At 29.1% G+C, this 21,324-nt stretch overlaps 2 protein-coding genes and 1 non-coding gene across 4 annotated transcripts; all 3 read right to left on the reverse strand.

The window, feature by feature from the left end:
- Positions 1–582: 582 nt before the first annotated feature.
- On the reverse strand, positions 583–4,066 carry LOC100778883 (probable RNA 3'-terminal phosphate cyclase-like protein-like). Of its 2 annotated transcripts, XR_001383998.3 has the most exons (7): positions 3,798–4,066; positions 3,518–3,670; positions 3,243–3,421; positions 2,982–3,157; positions 2,626–2,842; positions 1,841–2,218; positions 583–1,294 (listed from the first exon to the last, which is right to left on the reverse strand). XR_001383998.3 is itself a non-coding variant. In NM_001255470.2 (6 exon segments), coding segments are annotated over 6 exon segments (1,140 nt in total). In that variant the 5' UTR covers positions 4,003–4,027; the 3' UTR covers positions 1,776–2,008.
- A 5,091-nt stretch (positions 4,067–9,157) lies between these two features.
- Positions 9,158–12,031, reverse strand: LOC100779411 (uncharacterized). The gene is made up of 3 exons (XM_003542697.4): positions 11,421–12,031; positions 10,442–10,673; positions 9,158–9,766 (listed from the first exon to the last, which is right to left on the reverse strand). The coding sequence occupies exons 1-3, from the start codon at positions 11,703–11,705 to the stop codon at positions 9,294–9,296; spliced, it is 990 nt and encodes a 329-aa protein (XP_003542745.1). The 5' UTR covers positions 11,706–12,031; the 3' UTR covers positions 9,158–9,293.
- Positions 12,032–17,957: 5,926 nt separating this feature from the next.
- On the reverse strand, positions 17,958–18,028 carry TRNAG-GCC (transfer RNA glycine (anticodon GCC)). The gene has a single exon. It is a non-coding gene; the product is annotated as a tRNA-Gly (tRNA).
- Between the last annotated feature and the right edge of the window lie 3,296 nt (positions 18,029–21,324).

The following is a 21,324-nucleotide window of genomic DNA, read 5'->3' on the forward strand; positions in this document are numbered from 1 at the left end:
TGAATTTTTTTTGAAAGAATTAATATGTCATGAATTAAATAAGGGATCATTTTAGAACTTATAAAACTTAGGAACTAATTTAGAAAAAAAAAAAAAGAGATTATTTCCATATTGTAGACTATTTTTAAAATGCAAATTACAAATTAATCTTTCTTTTTTTCAATTTGAGTCATTAGAACTCCCTTCCTCAATCTTGAACACCTACCCCCATTAGAGGTGGGTAAATGGGTTCATGACTATGAACCGGTCCATGGGACCCACGGTACCACGATTTGTGTGGCCCGTGGACTAATTTTTTTAAAAATGCATGACTATACAGGATTCTGCCTGATCCCCTGCCAATGCGCCAGCTTAACCACCCCAAACAACCATCCCACATTATCATTTAAAATCCAGTGCATCCTCTGAACTCCTCCCCCAATTAAAACAACCCAAACACAATCAACACTTTTCCTCTCCATTACAACTAATTTGGCCATCTTCTCTGCTTGCCTTTTAGTTAATTTGTGCTTTTAATTTAGCCATGGATTTTTTTTTTTAATTTACCCCTCAATTTCTCCCAAGAAAAATCAAGAAAAAACATTTAAAAAAATGGGATATATTTAATGCACGAATAATTGTTTGTAAGGTTTGAATTTGAAATCATCCATGGCAGGTTCATTGCACGAGGACGACAATGAAATCTCATAGAAGATAGTGGTGACATTGTTCAAGGCTAAATTGATTTTTGCCTTTTCCTCTAATGTTGGGTGATGCACATAACCTGCATATGTACAAGTTGTTTTCGGTGGTGAAAGGAAAGGTAGATACGACGTCGTTTGCAATGGGAAGTTGTGATGCACATAACCCCTTTTTTTCAATTCGAGTCTAACAAGTCTTTTTTTCAAACACCTTACATACTTATTCCTATCATCCACCATATCACACATTACTCTCAATACTTACTCAAAACCAGTTTAACAGAGGAAAAAACACTCAAGCCTAACCCGAATTCCTCCCTAATTGAACCCACAACTTCCTAGTGCAAACTGCATTGTATCCACCTTTCCCTTTCAGCACCAAAAAGTCAAAAACTTATACGAATCCAAGTGTTATCTATCTCCCAGTAATGACGAAAAGTGCAAGAAGCAATTAAACGCAGAATTTTCACCTCAACAAGGAACTTCACTGAACCTTATCATTCGAGCCTCCAACAATGTAATCACCATCTTCTACGAGACTCCATTGTCAAGTAAGAACCGGCCTACCATGGATTTGAATTCACATACACAACCCATTGTTTTTGTTCCACCACCTGCATTCACAAATAAAAACTTGACACCAATGACCCATGCCAAATCAAGGGCCATAAACGTCAAATCCGAGCATGCATCATTGTCTACATGGATTCTCCCACAAACCAACTCGAGGGCCATAGTTCGATGATTACACATTTTGAAATCATTCTGACAGACGATGCTCAGAATAATGTTTAGAGCTCAAGGCTCTGGCAAATTTATTTATCTTTCTTATTTTGAAATTCAGATTCTTCAAACTATCAGTTTGTTCCAAGAAATTCTACTTAATTGCTAGTCATATTTATGTGGCCTTTTTGGAAAATGAAGCTCACAGATGCATTGAAATAAACTATGGTGCAGCTTATCTGCATTAGCTTTTGGAGAATCATAGATTATAAACTGCATGATCTGGTATACACAAGGATTTCTTTTATAGTACTTCAAAATGGAAAAGTGTTTTGGTGTTCAGGATCAGAAAAATGCTAAAAGGAAGTAAAATCATGTGAAAAACACTCAATTATATATATTGCTAGCAATGGGTTACAATTGAAACCAAACTTCACCTGTAATTCATTTGGGAGTAGGGGGAGCGGGGTAGGCCATTATCATTGGCATAATACTATATATTGAAGCTGCTTGAGTTCTTTTCCAGGTGCTGAAGTAGCAGTTGCTTCAAAATTACAATTCTGTCAGACTCGTATTTTGAATTATATCAGACTGTTGACCCCACTTTATGATACCTTTCGAGAAAGGTTCTTCATGCCATAACCAATACACTTTAGAAAAACCGACTGTGAGTTTGGATCTGGTTTGATAATAAACTTCAAATCAAGAAAATCCCTTAGGTTTCTGAGAGTTTCAACTCCATGCTGCGAAAGTTTTCCTACACGAACCTTGGAAACATCTTGAGGGCATAGAGCACATAGAAGAAATAACAAACCCTATAAACCAAAACATTAAAAAATATATTAGGTAAGCCAAAGTTCCACAGATGGAAGCAATTTTCATCTTATTAGTCCTACAAATCCAGGTGCAAGATAATAAAATTGAAATAGCTACTTATTTCAGCACCAAAGAATAGAATTTGAGTCGTAAAACTTCCAGGGAGGGTACATCTCTGCTGCATGTTCTCTTTTCTTTTCCTTTTTTTCTACCTGTTCCATAGCTTTTCATCTCTACTATCTAAAAAAATTTAAGTCTATATTCTCTCTCTTTTACCAGTATCAGTCAACCAGGGTAATAGTTTTCTGTTTGTTAAGAAGCTTTCATCCATAATTATGAGTTTAATACCAGTATCAATCATTTGGTAAAGAACCATTAAAGGGGATGAAACTGCTAATAAACTAACCTGATGTGTTGAATCTACCACTCCACTTTGAGCTATCTCCCCTAGTAAAGCACTAGCAATCCCCACACCAATATCATCTGGCGGCATTAAGTCTCGTTTCGCATCATCTGCAAGGCCAGAAGTATCGTCATCCCTCACTTGAGAAACAGCAGTGTCTACAGAAATGAAACAACCAGACGTAGTTTCCGCAACCAGAGAAATCCCATATCCAGGAGAGCTGCAACAGCAAATGACAAATAAAAGGAATTACATTTTAATACAATACAATATGACTTGCACTTTTCTACCAAATATATTTCCACAATTCAAATTTAAATATTCAACAATTTCCACTGAATGGAAGGAATCATACTTACTTTCCAGCCTCAGGACCTGATCTGTGATCAGAGAAAATGTGCACATCAGAAACCAGCGGATTGATGATTCCACGGGCAGCTTTAATCATGCCATATTCAAACTGAACAGACACTCTTGTTGAAAAAGAAGTTCCCCTAATTTTCCTCACAAAACCCTCATCAATCCAACTAACCGCCTGTTGGAAAGAACATACATATATAAGGCATTAAAAAAATTTAAATTAACCATCAAATCAAATTATCAAAAATTCAGAAACTTACCGTTAGACTCTGAACAACAGGAACAGACAAAAGAACTTCACCACCACCATTGGGAGGTAATCCACGACTCTCTACTTTAATCTCCAAGCCTTCAGATGGAACTCCAAAGCGCTTCAATATAGGTAAAGTCGTTGACTTGAAGGTATCAACAGATGGATCTTTAGAATCATTTGTAATTCCTGTGCGAACAGTTTTTTTTAGATTTAAAGTTTAAACCACCACAATATCTTCGTTTTTCTACATAAATAGGAAGTAGAATACAATTACTATTATACCTTTGAGCCTGATAGTAAGGGGCTGTTTGGCAAACAAACACAACACAATGAGTGGCTCCAGAAAGTAACCAATGGACCGTGAGACGCCGCAATCGTGTGGACTGTGTTGTCTGCCACCCATAATAGTTCCCGGTTTGTACTTTAATTTGGTACCTGCCCAAACCAAACAGAATGAATAATCAAACGGTCGTTGGTTCGAATCCCCTCGCTAACATTCTAATATGAAACTAAGAAACAAGAAACATAAGATTTGGCGATAAATAATTAAGAAAATGGTTACCGGTTTCGTTGATTTCGACGTGGCAATCGTCGCAGACGGTTTCGAAGAGTCGGAGGAGAGAAATTTCGTGGTTGCGGAGGCCGGGCCATGTCTCGTCGGCGCGAATGTCCTCGATGAGAATGGGAGTGGAGGAGAGAGTAGAGAGAAGAAGGCGTTGCCTGAAGCTCTGGCTTCCCTTCAGCCTCTTGTAAGCCGTTTTCCCCATTCTGTGCAGCAACTCAAACTCACTCGTGCCAACTTTATCAAGCTGCACATATTTATACGGACGGTTTTCGGGTTCAGACTCGGTCTATTTTTTTGTTGTAGGGTTTCTAAAGTGTGACTCAATCTGGGCCAGTCGCCCATTCTTATTGGTCCCAACACTATTGCTATTTGTCCCTTTCAAGTGGCTCAATTTTATTTTTCTAAAGATACCCTTTCCACATAATCATGTTTTTTTACGTGAAAATGTGTTTTCATTTTATATTTTGTTCGCACCCCGCACTATAATGGAAACATGATTCTCTATACAAATTTTGAAACGGAATTACGATTCCATTTTAGATTTTGAACACGGAATCACAATTTCATTTTTTTTTTGTTTTAACTTTAAATAAAAAAAACAAGGAAAACATGATTCTGCGTATAAAATATAAAAGGAAAACATGATTTTGTTTCAGATTTTATACGCAAAATAAGAAAAGATTTGGTTCGATGAATGGGAAAAGAAAGGGTGCAATGGGTTTGAATTAAGGGGCAAAATTATCTCTCCATGAGCTTTAAAAGTTGATAAGGGTCCATAGCAATTATTGTTGGAGTCAACAACAACTCTTTGTTTGGTTTCTCAAGGAATTGGACTTCAAACAATTACTAATGGCCCAAGCCTTATATGCTGAAGGGAGTTGATATTGGCATCAACCAAAATTGTTGTTGACTCTTACAAAACTTTAAAATCCCTAAAAGAAATTATTTTATCCCTTTGTTCAAACAGTCTATTCCTCCTTCTGTCTCCTTCCTCCTACATGTGCCCCTTTCTTTTCACCCGATGTTAAATGCACAACAAAAACACAATTACACTGATATTTATTGAAATACACAATAGAATTATATTTTTATTTTATATTCTTAAAACAATAAACAAATAGATAATGTGAATATGATTTTATTGTGATCTTCATATTTTTGTTTTGTTTTTTTTTTGTTTTTATGATTTTTTTATCAGTTATAAATGTAAGTTATTTTTTTTAAAATAATCAAATTAATTGTGATATAATTTATCATTTTTAATAGTACTTAGTATCTTTTTGGCTAAAATGTAATGCTTGTTTCTCTAATTTTTAAAATTCGTAATTTTGGTCCGTAAATTTTAATTGTAATGTTTGGTCTCCCTCCCCAAGTCTTATAAAGCGGTGATTTTGGTCTTCCAGGTAGACGATTAACAAATAATTTAGATTAGTTTAGGTATTAAAATAATTATGAATTAACCAAAGCTATTAATTATTAAAAAATGAATAAAAATTATTAATCATAATTTCCCATAACACTATATTCCTCTTCTTCTCCACAAACACTTCTTCAACCTCCTCCACTATTGCACGTGACAAATAGATAGTAATACCACATTAGGATTAATAGTCTTTTATTAAATTTTTTAATGATTTATAATTTTTAATTAATTTAATATCTCTAATAGTCATAATTATTAGTTAATAATCTATCAGGGGACCAAAATCGTAAATTTATGATACTAAGGGAACTAAATGTTACAATTAAAAATAAAGGAAATCAAAATCATGGATTTGAAAAATTAAAAAACTAAAATTACAATTTAACCTATTTTTAAAATTAGAATTAAATTAATTGGATACAAGTTATCATTTATAAAGATAATCAAATTAATTATTATAAGAATTAAGTTTATTACAATTAAAAAAGTAATTTATGTCATCATTAATTTAAATATAATTTATGTAATAATTAATTTAATTACTATTAAAAAAATAATATATGTCATCATTAATATAATTTGTATAAAAATTAATTTAAGTTAAAAAGATAACTTATTTGTTACAATTCGTAAAAAAATACCTAACGGTATAAAAAGGATCGGAGGTACTATTTAATAATAAAAAATTTCAACTCTTATGTGTGATAAAAAAAACGTATTCCAAAATCATTGTTATTTTAAATTTTTAATATAATATTAACTATTTTTTATTTATATTCCTTATAATATTAATTATATGATCTATGAAAACAAAAAAAAATAATGAGGATAAGATTAATTTTGTAAAATTATTATTATTTTTTATTTATGTAATGATTTTCCATGAATGAGACAAAATAACAAAGATATTAATACATATAATAATTAATTTTAAAAGTTTTACATATAATAATTAATGAATATAACATTTAATAATAACATTAAAGATTATTATTTATTACATATAATTAATAAAATATTCAATACTAACATGAAGTCAATTTTACTTCTGTACATAAATTTAATCAACATACATTGCGTATTATTTAACAGTAAGAATTTTCAACTCTTTTGTTGACATTATTCTTGACAATTCAATATACTAATACTTGCATTTAGTTTTTATAAGAGTAACAAGGAATTCATTTATAAAACATGTACAAAAGATTTGTATTTTTTTAACAAAACAAAAAAAAAATATATTTAGTAACATAGAGATATTAATACATTTATAAGTTATAACAAACAATATATTTTTCTTGGGACGGCAGCAAACAATATCTTGGAACGACATATCAAAAACTTTATAAAGTTATATTGGACAACATATTTTTAACTATTTTTTACTTTTTTATTAAGGGAAAAACTCATTTGATTGTTTGATAAATAATTTTTTTTTTATTTTTAATGTTTTTTGAAATATTATTTGAAGTAACCCTTTTTAAAATATTACCTTCTAATTTTTATTTTTTTTATATTTTATTTCACTTTTATTATTGATATATTTATTTAAATTTTTTATTATCTTTCTTAAATAAATCATAATTTTATTTTTTTTATATTATTTTACATTTTTCAACTTTTAATTGTTAATTTTATCAAATACTTTTAATTTAATAAGTTATTTTTTTAATTTTTAGTTACTAGCTTGTCTATATGTTTCAGTTAACTTTTAAATTAATTTTATCAAACAAATATAAATATGTCTATTTTTATCATTTTATATTTCTTAACTACTTCAATAAATAATTTTATCGAATATCTATGATTAAATAAGCTAGTTTAAAATAGTTTGCAGCAATTATTAACTTTTTTAACTTTTAATTGATTTTTTGGCTTTTAGTTAATTGTTTACCTACATTTGACAAACATAATTTAATCCACATAATTAAAAAGTTACTTTTCGAACATCGTCTAATGCAAACATAACCTACTTTTGTGAGAACACATTTTTATGGCAATCCCATACATCTATGTAACATTCACGGCTACAGAAACACGTTTTATATCAATTTTGGAAGACATTTTACATTGGTTCCAAATTCAATGTAGTATAACGCGATGTTAAATGTAGGAAAGATTCTGCATATATCACAAAACAGATGCAGAATCCCCAATTTCTACATCAATTCCTCCAAATTCTCCAATCCAAATAACTAGGACATATATGAATATTGAGAAAGTGTAAAAGTATAAAGTAATCTTCTATGTTAAAGCATGTGAAATTGATCTAGATGTTTGATTTGTTGGATTGGAGAATGGTGAAAATTTGATTTCCGATAAAACTAAAGTTGTTTGACATTATGTTTCAAGGTAGAGAAGGATAGGACTATCCTAGAAATTGAGGCTACAAATTATAACAAAACTAGTCTTCGAATAACAAGCACTAGAATTGCAGAATGCTTATATACGACATGATCATGATCAGGGGCGAAACCAAAATAAAGTGCAAGGGGGAAAATCTTTATCGCAATATAAGTAAAATTACCAATAACGAATTTCATTAATCGTTTAAAATTTAGACTAATTAATGAAGAACAAAAGATCATATATCAAATGAAAGTAAATATAAGTATTATTGATGCAAAGAAGACACGCATACAAACAAACAAAAAAATATATTTTCAATCATTAAGATTATGATCTTTAATTTTTGATTTGATAAAACTCTTCTATAATTATTTAACAAAGGCCAAGCAATCTTGAGTGATTATTCAGAAGAGTTTCAGCAAGTAGACACTTTCTCAAACACTTCATCACCAAATGTTTCATGAATTATGCTAAGAGCATATTGAACCATATATTATGCTAAACACATTTTTTATTCATTCAATATGATGAGATGTTTCTATAGAATTCTTCTCTTAATCTCTAAGATCTATTATAACCTTTCTTCTCCCAAACTTATTTAAGCTTTTTTTTATTGTCTTGATATTTTTATTCTCTTATTCTGATTTTTAATTAATTTATAATAAAATAAATAACATTTGAATTATTTTTCATTGATGAATAATCTAATCCGTGCACAATACATAATAATAAGAATTTATTTGAATAAACTTTTCATAGGAAGATATAGAAGGAGAAAACTAAAAAGAAAAATGAAATAAGCTTATGGAAATATAAGTTAAAATTACTTTATGCATAAAATACTTTATAAAAACTCTCTCATATATGTTTTAACTTTTGTAAAAGATGATTTTTAACTTATACGTGGGTTATTAGAAAAATCTATCCTGGCATACCCAAATTATATAATAAAATCTCTTCATAGCTAGTGATCAATTTGATAAATTGATAATATCCTAATGAAACAACAAATAAAGATAAAAATAACTATTGTCATTAATCTGCATTTCCAGATATTACTTTTCATGCTACTTTGAACTAATAAAGGAGCAAAAATTATTCATCCCCTTGATCACCTATATGATTTTATAAAGAGATTAAAGCAAGGTCATTAGATTTAATTAAACTAGCCCACCAAAGGAAAAAAGAAAAGATTTTGAATTTATAAAAATATTAGGTAGATCTCTTTAGTAGATTGGCAAAATAAATATGATTTTAACCTTAGCTTCAATTGTGTCATTATATATGTAAAACAATCTACTATTCCGAACCTAATATAAGTAAATTAACTAACTTAGGATTTAAAAAATTAGTTAATATCATTAAATTTTTTTAATAACATTTAAAAAATATTTTTTTCTGAAGTACTGTTCATTAATTAGTACTTGATATTAAGAATAAAAATGAGTTATTAAAATTATAATCACAATCAATTAAAAAGTATTTTTGTGAATGACGATGTCAATAAAAAGGATGAAAATAATTAAAAATACTTATATTTGAGATTATTTTTTTTTATTATATTTAGGTCTAAAGAGAGTATCAATCAACAAAATAGCTAGGTAAATTGTTTAATGGATCTTCCAAATTCAGGGCAACGACTTTGAAGTACCAACCTATTGCTACAAATAATTTAATTAGAGATTAGAGAAATAAAACCTACTTTTCTGTAGTAATTACAATCACAAAACTTCAACAGCTGTACAATGCATATTGGGAAGCTTCAACATTTCTGTCTTAAAATTATTATTTTCTAGCATCAGATCCACTGTTAGCAGTGATGCTCTAGGCTTTGGTTTTGGCATCACCACCTCGGAATACCCCATCATTGAATTAAGTGATGAAGTAGTTGTTGAGGTGTTCCTTTTGCATGAACCTAGCCACTTAGCTTGCATGTACTTGTGCTTCCTCCATGGTCCCATGTGCATTTTGTTTTCCTTCATGCACTTTTTTGCTCCCATACACAACACCTTGATGATGTTGCTTAATCTCTCTATTTTCCCCACGTACACCTCAGGGAGCTTGCTCACTAGCCCGTTGTACTCTTCACTTGCCCTTGCCATCTCAAACTCTGCTCGAAAATTCAGTTCTATGATCACCCTAACTTCTTGCTTTTTGCTTGTGCTGTCTATTACATCTAGGAAAGTATGCTCTCCTGCACAGTTAATTGTAAAATTAAGTTAGCTTTTCATTTCTTTAATTGCTACTTATATGTGTCATTTTTATTCATAGAAATTCGACTCCTATATTTTTTTTTTTACAATAACACATACTGTTTCACTAACTAAATTAGACACTGAATTACATGTATCCGTCTATCAAAAAGTTTGAAGTTATTAATTATTTTTGTGAGGGACTAATAAATTTAAAGTTTGTTTGTACCGAACACCTTAATTAAATAGTTACTAGGAAGCCAAGTTGTCCTAGAAAATATGTATGCACCTAATGCCTAATATAAATTATAACTGACATGGAAAATGATATAATTATTTTTTATAATAGAGCTACAAAGGAAAGTGACAATAGCTATTGATATGAAAGTGATTTCTAGATTAAAAAATAAATGAGATAACGTTGTTAATTAATAATAGTTTCTTTCTGATTATATATGTTAATTATACATACATATATATATATACCTATCAAGAAGGCTTTTTTTTCAATTTTTAAAACATGAAATAGGAAAAAGTGTTACGAATGTCAAAAAGGGAAAAAGAATCAAAAGGTACATTTGTTGGAATGAATGTATATTGTCTTTGACTAATTCTTGAATAGGGAACAGATAGAGTTTTTTTGTTTATTATTTTTATAATGCAATATAGCTGTTTACCTGATGGAATATTACTTGGTGAGCTTCTCCATTTTGTTTTGCAAATGGCACTGTTATAACCAGAATTCTGAAGGCGTCTTGAGACTTCTATAATGAAGCAGTTTCTACAGGATCTGGAAATTATCTGTCTACTGCAACTGCACACTATTTCTGCGTTTTGTATTTCCTGAACGGCTTCTTTGGTGGCATTCCTTATCCTTGACTCAATAGAAGTTGATCTATATAGGTAGTTCTGCATAATTAAATAGAAAAACCAACTTGGTCAAAACCAACGCGTCTAAAACCTCATAAGCCAACTAAGATTTTGGAGCAACAAAATGGAAATGATAAAACTACTAATCAAAATTACGTTTTAAATCAAAATGAAATTAATTATTAACGATGTATTAAATTCTAATTAACAAGATATTTCAAATTTTAATCATGTATTTCATGTTCATATTTTTCAGTATATATACGTTAAACCCAGTTTATTTTAAAAAATATATTTTTTTCTTTTTTTCTCAAGAAAAAGTTTATAACTTAATTAGAATGCATCGAGAATATGGAAGAAAAAAAATAGTATATCATCTACTCACAAATTTTCAAATATAATAAGTTTGTCGATGTTAAAAATAATTAAAATCATATCTGATATAAATCTTGTTGAGTTGAAATGATAAAAAATCTCTATGCAAACAATGGATATATGGAATTGGATACTAAACTCAAACTTTTGAAATAAAAGAATTGGATACTCTAAACACAGGCTTTAGCTTCTGTAACTTGAATTTAAATTTGCAGATTTCAAGTAGTTCAAAACTTCATTGAAACATGCATGTGGGAGATAAGAATTAATGAAGTACCAATAAAATTAATTGATTGATTAATTTCCTTTGCATGTATTAACGTTGATCTATTGAACAAATCAAACAAAGAAAGAATCAAATACCAGAATCAATTAATCAAGAACATTATGCCATGTTAGTTAATTAATTACCTGCAAAAGCTGGTGTTGATTATCCCAAAAGCTTCTATTCTCCTCAACGCTGCCACCATCAACCCTCTCACCATCATCATCATCATCCAATTCCATTTCATTGGATTGACGAAACTCATCGCCAGAACTTTCATCACTTTTGACCAACGACATCATCATCTCACCATCATCGAGAAATTCAAACTCCACATCTCCAACTCCAAGTTGTAGTTTCTCGCACCCCAATGATTCCCTTCGGGGTAGAAACCTCGTGACTCCTCCTCGGACCATAGAGGTAGCACCCATTTAGAACAACACAACAACCGAACAAGGTGGTCTTCTTTCTTTTACTAAAACAAATTAGAGTGTGGAAATTGGATTAAGGAAAGGGTTATTTATATATACGAAAAAAAAGTGAGTAGTGGTGAGATATATCAATCTCTAATCGCCGCGCACATGTAAGGGTAGATTCTGGTAGCATATACGTAGTGGCGTGACCCTATTGGTTCATTTATTAATATTTGGGGTGAAATTCATATACAGCATGGATCCACGTCAGTGGTTTGCAATAATTTCATCCAACTCATCATCATCACACTGTTGCAAACCATGTTGATCCTGATCTAATTAGAACAGCGGAGAATGATAGAGAGAGAGAAAAGCTTATACGTTGCAATTGCAAGCTCAACTATATTTTGGGCTTATCTCTTGTGGGGCTTACTTGTCGCTTTGTCCTTTCAAATAAAAATTATAATCATGCATGTGTATGAAAAAAAAACTGCCATGTCATAATTAAACAGCAATATGCATATACGTTTCTTCATGATTGTTCCAATAACAGAAAGAGTTTTGGTTAATCAATATTAAGACATTAATTAAAAAAATATTTATTATTAAAATTATAAGAGAAAATAAAAAAAAATTATGAATAATATAAATTTACGTATCAATAATAATTTTTTTTTAATTCTTTAACCAATGTGTGAAGACATTGGTTAGATTTGTCTACTAGAAATGTTATATAATTATTAGTTGTTAATTAATAACAAATAGGGGCGATTAACTAATTACAGATAGTTCAGTACAAATAAAACTGATTCAAATAATAACGTTTCTAGGTTTCTTGAAATTGTGACTCATACTCCCGCAAAAAGTTCACTTTTTTTATTTGGTAAAGATTAAAGAAAATTAATGTAATCATTCATATGTAACAACTACATATAAAATAAATATATTAATATGGTGTTAATAGATTGATAAAAAAACATTGTCTTTTTTAAGCATGTGATCATAAGTTTTATTTCCAGTTGAAAAAATTGATTTCTTTTTGTAATTAATATATATATATATATATATATATATATATATATATATATATATATATATATATATATATATATATATATATATATATATATGGTAGGTACCAGTCAGCAATACCAATTTTGATAACTCAGAAATTTCCCTCACTAATATTCTGCCATCATAATCAGCCAGACACATATTGCCATCAAGGCATCCCTATAGACACACTTATCCACAACTTCCCAAGGCCCAATACAAACAGACAGTAGCATGTCTGTCTGCATGTGTGTCGAGTACATGAGATGATATCTCCAAACACATTCAATTAGGCCACATCATACCTTCTGCTACAAACTCTGTAAACATACCAGTGGACACCTATACCATTTATAGAATGAAAAAAGAGAAAGAGTTAGATTTGTTGGTGTTCCACAATCAAGATTTAAATGCAAGACTTTCGAACACCTTATCAACATCTAGTAAACTTTGATCAAAGATAATCCGATTTCTATGGTTCCACAGTTCCCACACTGAAGCACACCACATCCACCACCCACCACCAAGCAAGCAAACCTCCCTTTCTCAAGTGGTAACACTCACGTTGGAAGAAATGAGTTGTAGGATCTTCATGTTATGAGAAAGAGATGCCTACCCAGCAATAAATACAATTCCACATCTTAGTTGCAAATGTGCATGTAAATAATACGTGATTTACAAACTCCTCCTGATCTTGGTAAAAACTGCACAGATAACCCAGTTCATTAAGTGCCACACCTCATTTTTTGAGATTCTCTTTTATAAGTAATTTATTAAGAGAGATCCTCCAAACAAGTGCAGCAATATTTAATGGGATATGCAAGCTCCATAACAGAATAAAACCTGGTTGGAACATTCTCTACCACCTCCATTTTTGTCAAATAAGTCGAGTTAACCGTATAAGTTGAGTTGAAAAAATTGATCTCTTAAAAAAAATCTCTATACGTACCTCAAAGTATATTATATTAATCACGAGCTTTCACTTAAGAATATTCTAAAATCATAAGAAAAAATTAAAAATTATAAAATAAATATATTAGTGACGAAGAAAAATAAAAAAGACAAAAAGGGCAGAGTTTTAAATATCACTTATTGGGGGTATAATAATGAAAGAAGTTGAAGTACCAACCACTATCATGATAACTTTATTATAGTAAAGTGTACGTGGAATTGGAAATTTTTTTATTTGGGATTGACATGGATAAATCCGCTTGCTAGTGTCAAAGGATTTGTATGTAAAAAATTCCTTAATTCAAAGTGGAGGGTTTATTTGTAATTTTGTTAAGGACACAATAATTGGATTGGCAGCACTGCAGTAGCGTAAGTGCGAAACTTTGATGATGCATGCTGCGCCGCGTAAGTTGCACAAAAGACAAATTTGAATGAACGTTCTCGTGGGGGAATCTCAGGTTGGGACTTGAAAGCCAACCTTTTTCTAGTTCAGTGTTTTCCTTGTTTTCGGCATGATTAATTGCTTCTTTCTCAGAGATTATTCATCAATATTTTATGTAATTATGATTGTTTTTTCATCTTATTCTTAACCGTCAAATTCTATTCGATCACTTGGGTCTTGTTTCAGAAACGTGATGGAAGAGTTTGTAAAATTGTTAGCATCATGGAATCAAAATATCACGAGGCAGGGTTGTTGCAATGTTACATTGAATCAATGAAGTTAGCCTAAAATCACCATTTATTTTACATATTCTTGATCATATTGCTTCTTTCGTGTTAGAATAATTATCGTTATAAATTTATATAAATTAATAAAAAGTAATAAATAAATAATTTTATAAAATTAACTTTATATCATCATTAATTTATTTATAAATTTTGTTATTTATCATTAATATTATAAGAAATATGAATGAAAAAAATAATTAATATTACATTAAAAAACTAAAATAAAAAATATTTTTGAAAAAAATAATCTTACACAACAATTATAATAAAACAAAAAGAATATGAAGAATTAATAAGAATGAAATTACAAATAAAACTCAAACACATATTTTGAAGTATTTTGGATTAGTATCTCAATGTACGACATGATTCAGTTGGGCTAGACCAACAAGCCGAGAAAAGGGCATGTGATTATGTGAAACATGCATTACCCTTGACCTTGAGGCAGGTCCCGAGGATCGTGTGACCATAACCAGGGGTGGAGCTTGAAATTTGGCTTGAGGGAGACCAAGAAAAAAGTATAATTTAATAAATAAAGTTTACATTTTTTTACGCATAAAATATAATAAAAAGTTATAATATATTATATATTCTATTTTAAAAAAAATATGTTTATATAAAATATAAAAATAATACTATCTTTTATTCTTTAGACAAGAGACAATAGATTAATCTCTTTAGTTATCAACAAAGTCTAATACAGTTAGTAGATAATTGAGTTTCTTAAACATGTTGATATAGAGTTTCATTCTTTAGTCATGCATATGAAGAAGATTTTATTGGAAGAGACAAAACACTTTTATAATTTCTATGTCTTGAGGGTTAATTTATGATTTTCGGTTATGTGAATATTTTGTTTCTAGGAAAAAAAATCTCTTGATTCTAATTATAGAAACATAAACTCATTTTTAAATGTATTAATTATATGTTTTCTTTTATACCCTTAGATATTCATTCGGAAATTTATTAATAAGACACTAAATTATTTCACAAGTAGATACATTCATTGACCTAATAACATTTTAAGTTACACTCGGTGGTAAAAAAGTTATTCATTAAATTACAAATAATGTTATCAAATATAATTACTATTAAAATTAATTAATTCTTGATATTATTAATTAAAATTAACTAGCTTAATTATTTTAATTGAATTTAATAAATTAATTATTTGTTATATATAAATAGAGATAGTAATATATGAGAACAAAATAAATTAGATAGATAAAATAATTTTGGATGATTATATATCGACATCTCAACATCACAAATATTCCATTAAAAATTATAATTTTTAAAATAAGAGTGAAATTTTGGTCTAACAAGAGATTGAAGACATGTCCCTTATTAGTTACTAAAAAATTCAATTTCCATTAGATCAACGTTAATTATTAAATATTAGATGACAAAAATAATATTTATATACTATATTTTTTTTAAAAAAAGTATATATTTTTATTTAAAATATGAAATATGGATTGATGATATTTTGTTAATTATATTATATCATATATTTTATAATTTTTTAATATATATTGAATTAATTGAACTAATTAGTAATCTACCGGTTTGACCTCTAATTTATTGATTCAGTCCTTCCATGGAATTGATGTTCGGATCAATTTTGATAACACTAATTTCATGTATAATTTTTTTAACATATATTTTTTTTTATAAATTTTAGGAAAGCCATAAAATTATTTTTATAATAATTAAAACACTTTTAAAAAAGTGTGTGGGGGTGGGGGATGGAATGGCCCCTACGAGTCCCCTTTCCCTCGACCTCTAACTCTGTTATTGCCTAACTAACTTTTCTTTTCTAAATTTGAGCATTTAAATAAACACTACAAGTATAACCATTTAACTTTGATCTCATTTACACACATTCTTCTTCCTCTGAAACGGACTTAAACATCGGAGTATTTGTAGATGTACCACATGATATTGTACTTTGCCGTTTGAAGTCAAGATCTACACCGAAACTTTGTATGAATTATAATATTGACTTAATTAATTAGTAGTTGAAAAAAGAAAGAAAAAGAAAAAAAAATATCAATTCAAAATTTTCTTATTAAAAAAAATTAATAAATTAATAATTAATATTTCTCTATAAAAATATTTTGCCGTGACAATGCATCTATGATTCCACCTAACAGCAGAAAGAATGTACTTAAGAAGGAATCACCACTAAAACATTTTGAATTTAGTTAAAGTCAGCATCAAGAATCAAACACTTCGGATCAGTTCAAACATAATCTTCTTTCGTTTAATATTTTTTTCACGTATCATGTGTGTGATGATTGACATATGGGTCAACATGTGCCAACACCAAATATTGAATATGCATCATGCATATATGTTTAATTTCCTTATATGCAATACATTAATTAATTGATATAACTTTTTTATTTATTATATTTCTTACCCTGTAATCTTTTTATTGGTGTATATCAATGTCGACGTACACACATGATGATGATGGAACACAGATCTCTGATTATTAGCAGAAAACAATGCTTCCAAACAGATAAGATAAGTATCATGTGTGCAATCTGGCCTTTCGATCAACTTCAGGCCATGCTGTTTGGTTATTTTTTAGGTGCTAGCTGTGTGAGTCAGTGAATGTTAGTGTTTCTTCTGTGGTGCATAACACAAGTCCACGTAGTGACCAATTCATTGTATGGCTATATATTGAACATCCAGGTAAAGTACCACGTGGTTTGTGTACATGTGCTTCCTTCATTTACAATCGAAAACATATAAATAGTCAAAAATATTTTGTTTGAGTTGATATCTAAAGATATCATATTATATAATTTTTTTTTAACTTAATCAATGAGAAATTATGTGAAATGCAGTGATCGACAATATATGAAATGCAGTAGTGACAATATGTACTAAATTATATGAAATTATTATGATACATAAGAACAATAAATATAGACTATTAGGAAGAAAGTTTAATAAATATCTGTGGAGGTAATTAAATGCATCCGTAATTTTTTTTTTACAAACCCGTGATTACTTATTTAAGGTTAATGGTAAACTGTAAACTTATATACATTGCATTTTTTTATTTGTAGATTATTTTTTATGCTGATACATAGAAATTGAAGACACCTAAAAGAGAATTTACAGCAAATCATACATTTTTCTAAATCAACTAAATTAGATATCTTGGTGCATTTGAACACCTAAGACAATTTCCGGAAAAAAAAATACACATCCTAAAATCTTGTAGTTATTGTCCAGATTACCACCCTAAAATCTCATTTTATGTATTACGGGGAACAAAAAAGTTAAACCCTAGTTGAGACAGATGGTGTCATTTGGATTTTAGTACTAAAAAATTGAAACCTAAAATCATCACTTTTTTTTTTCTTCAGAAATCAGCCAGGCTCGCCAGTGTATGGCCTTTGGGCTTCTGTTTCTCGTCTTTGGGCGATTAGCCTTTTGCTTCTGTGATGTAATGACCCAAAGCAATAAAACTTAAAAAATTGGCGTCTTTCAAAAATAATAAATAAAAAAAAGAAAATTTGCACCAGCCGGGAATCGAACCCGGGTCTGTACCGTGGCAGGGTACTATTCTACCACTAGACCACTGGTGCTTGTTGCCTTATTCTTTTTATTTATTAGATAAATAAACATAAGTCCATGATTAGATTGGTTTATTCACCTTACATTAGGATGTGTGTGAGGACAATAAAAATAGGAATGAAAAATTGTACTGCTTCCATCTGTCGTGAAATTTCAGCCATAAATTCTCACATTCCATAATTTACCATGCAATATATATATACTTTGGCAGTTGTTGTGAAAGCCTGAAACCCCTTATAACTTATTCATGTCATTTATACAATTTCTAATCTCATATTTCTAAGAAAAGTTTAAAGTCAAAACTTTTATCATTTTATTTTACTTCGTTTTCTATTGTTCATTAATTATTTTATTTATTGGTCATACATTATATTCATCCATCGAGTTAGATTCGCTCAATACATATAATATATTTAAAAGAGTAAATTATAGTCACAATTTTTTTGTTTTATGTGAAATGTGTCTAACATTACTTCTTTTTGGGGATTTACAGAAAAATTCCTAATTATTTGGTTTTAGTATTTAACAAGTCAGGTCATTTTTTAAAAAATTAACATCAAATCAATCTATGTAAATAAATTATTGTTGTATTAATGGTCTTACACTTAATATTTTGATATTACATACTTGTTAATTTATTTAATACTTAAATTCATTAGTTTACAAATAAGTTTCATTTATGTACTTATTTAGAGGTATGTTTGTAAGTTATAAATAAATGAACCTTATTATAAAGTTTTTTTTTTTTGAAAGGCAAGCATCCAACTTATATAAATGATAACAGCCACAAAATATAGCCCAAAGAGAAAATACAATAATCAAGATCCAAGAAAAGACAGAAATAAAAAAGAATCAAGAAATGATTCAACTAGCAAAGGATAAACCACTTGAACAAAGCCCTTTGTACTTGGACCAAGTCCAAGACAAAGTTTGGATATGCCAAATCACATTCTCTATTAAACAAGTTTTGTCAAGCTTTTAGAAAGGTTAGGTCAAATAAAAATCTTCGTACTAAGTAAATAGTTCAATTTAATTTGAAAAACATGTCGACTCTATCCTTATAAAATTTAACTTAATTTTTTTCTCCCTTAACTGTATTGGCTTAGAGAACATTTTTTTAATAAAAAACAAAAAAAATATGAAACCAGATATAATTGAATATTACATATTACAATTAGTCATAACTCGTGAATATAATTACGTATCACAATTAATTATACTATGTAATTATAATTGGCAATATATAAATTAACTTCTTGTCACCTAGGATGCTAGCAAAATACTCCCTGTCCATTTGAAAGGAGTATATGTTCTTACAATTAATTTGCCAACAACTAATTAACTGATATTGAATTTAAACATTTGAAATTTGAATGGACCATCTCCCTTTCCATTTTTCTTCTTGGGAACTAGATCTGGATTCTGGAGGAGTTAAGCCTCAAAAGTAAAAATCATACAAGAAAGGAAACTCCAAAACTAACATGCATGCCAAAGAAACTTGAACAATATAGAACAATAGCAATTCGTCAGCCAATTCCAACTACCCTATTTAATTTCCTTCGCCATATGCACGAAAATACAACAAAGACAAGCTTCCTTGATCAAAGTTTGTTGCCTATGAAGCAATGCGTTACAGCAGTGTATACCATCATTAACTAATTCGACAGCTAACCTAGCTTGAATCACCAACCAGTTGCCCAATTAAAGTTATGATATGACTTGCCAGATTTACAGATGTACTATAAGAACAAAATAGATATTAGTTAAAAATAATAAACTTAACTTAATTTCTTAAGATTTTTTCAGTTTTTAGTTTTCTAATTTTAATATTTTTAATTATTTTAATTTATAGTATTAGATTAGGTTGGTCTATGAACATTTTCTTATTTTTTTAAAAAAAATCCTATGCTAATCTAGTAATTAATCAGCGTTCTATAAAGTTTAGATAAAAGTATGGATTTGCTTAAAAAGTTGTAAACCAAGGGCTAGAAGAGGCCACAAAACTATCGGCCACAAGTCCCAAGTGTAGAAGGAGAAATGCATTTTGTTTATGTTTTTGTTTTTTAACAAACAAAAAACATTACAACTTGATGAAGGTCAATAATGTCATGCTAATTCAACACAGTCAAAAACTATTGAAGTATATCCCCGTCCTTGTTTTTAAAATATCTTCACTAAATAGACGGATATTATGTTAATATGTTTTTATTTAGTTGCATGTTAATATTTGTAGGGAAAGATTTTATTTAACAGTTAGATTTTTTATTATATTAATTGTCAAAAGAAGAAAGTATTTGAAATATTTTTTTTAAACACCATAAATATTTTTAACAGAAACAATTATGTTCTAGCCGTGAAAGATCATTATGGGCAAATCCTTCCTCCACTTTTTTACAAGATTTTTTTTTTTAATTTGTTAATACGAGGGTACAAATTTGTTAAAAAAATTTCTTAAGATACCAGGGTCTAGAAGAATCGAGGGTTCTTTCGAGTTGGTATTTTGTTATGTTTTTTGCCCATTGCTTTTAGGCTCTTAATTGAGTGTTGTTTTGAAGAGGACGCAAGGATAATGAAAGGTAGTCTGCTTAAGGAGGCAATATTAAAGACAATAGTTTCACCAATTTGACAAAGAGACAGAGATAATGCCAATGTTCCAAAAATAAATATATAAATATGATGCACCTTGCACACACAAAAGGTAAGAAAAGATTATGCACTTAACTTGTACCAACTATCACTGCGACTGTTTTGGTTCCTAGATCTTGAAAATCATATTAGAAAATATTCTAACAACTTTGAAAGAAAACCCTAAAATTAAAGATTTGAAAATTGAAAAAGAAACCACTTCTCCATTTTAGGATAATATTAACCAATTACTCAACCGCTTCATCTAAGAATTAGGGGTGTTTTGATGCCAACGATCCCAAAAATTAGTCATGCCGTAATTTTATTATAATTCTAAATTCTAACTAGATACTGTTAGAATTTTTTTTAGTGGTGGAGATTCTATATTAATTAGTGATATGATCAAATTAATATATACAGGAGTTTTAAATGTTGGATTCAACCAGAGAAATATGAGTGTAAATTAAAATTAGAAATCATGGTACAATCGAAACAATAAAATAAACATTATTACAATAAAAATGAATAATAATATTTAACGTGAAAAGTTCTCCAATACCCAAAGAAAAATCACAAAACAAACTCCAAAAAATATCACACTGTATTAAAGAATATTACAATATTTTTCTCTACTCTTTTTCACAAATAAGAAATACAATATAGTGTTTCTTGTGAGACTTGC

This window comes from Glycine max, chromosome 13, assembly GCF_000004515.6.
Source record: "Glycine max cultivar Williams 82 chromosome 13, Glycine_max_v4.0, whole genome shotgun sequence".
Lineage (NCBI taxonomy): Eukaryota > Viridiplantae > Streptophyta > Magnoliopsida > Fabales > Fabaceae > Glycine > Glycine max.

Bases quoted from the DNA above. Each gene is read 5' to 3' on its own strand.
- LOC100779411 (XM_003542697.4), bottom strand. From the start codon at position 11,705: ATGGGTGCTACCTCTATGGTCCGAGGAGGAGTCACGAGGTTTCTACCC. The intron at 10,674-11,420 runs GTAATTAATTAA...TTAATTATGCAG, and splicing joins ATCAACACCAGCTTTTGCAG to AACTACCTATATAGATCAAC. The intron at 9,767-10,441 runs GTAAACAGCTAT...TTAACTGTGCAG, and splicing joins ACCAAGTAATATTCCATCAG to GAGAGCATACTTTCCTAGAT.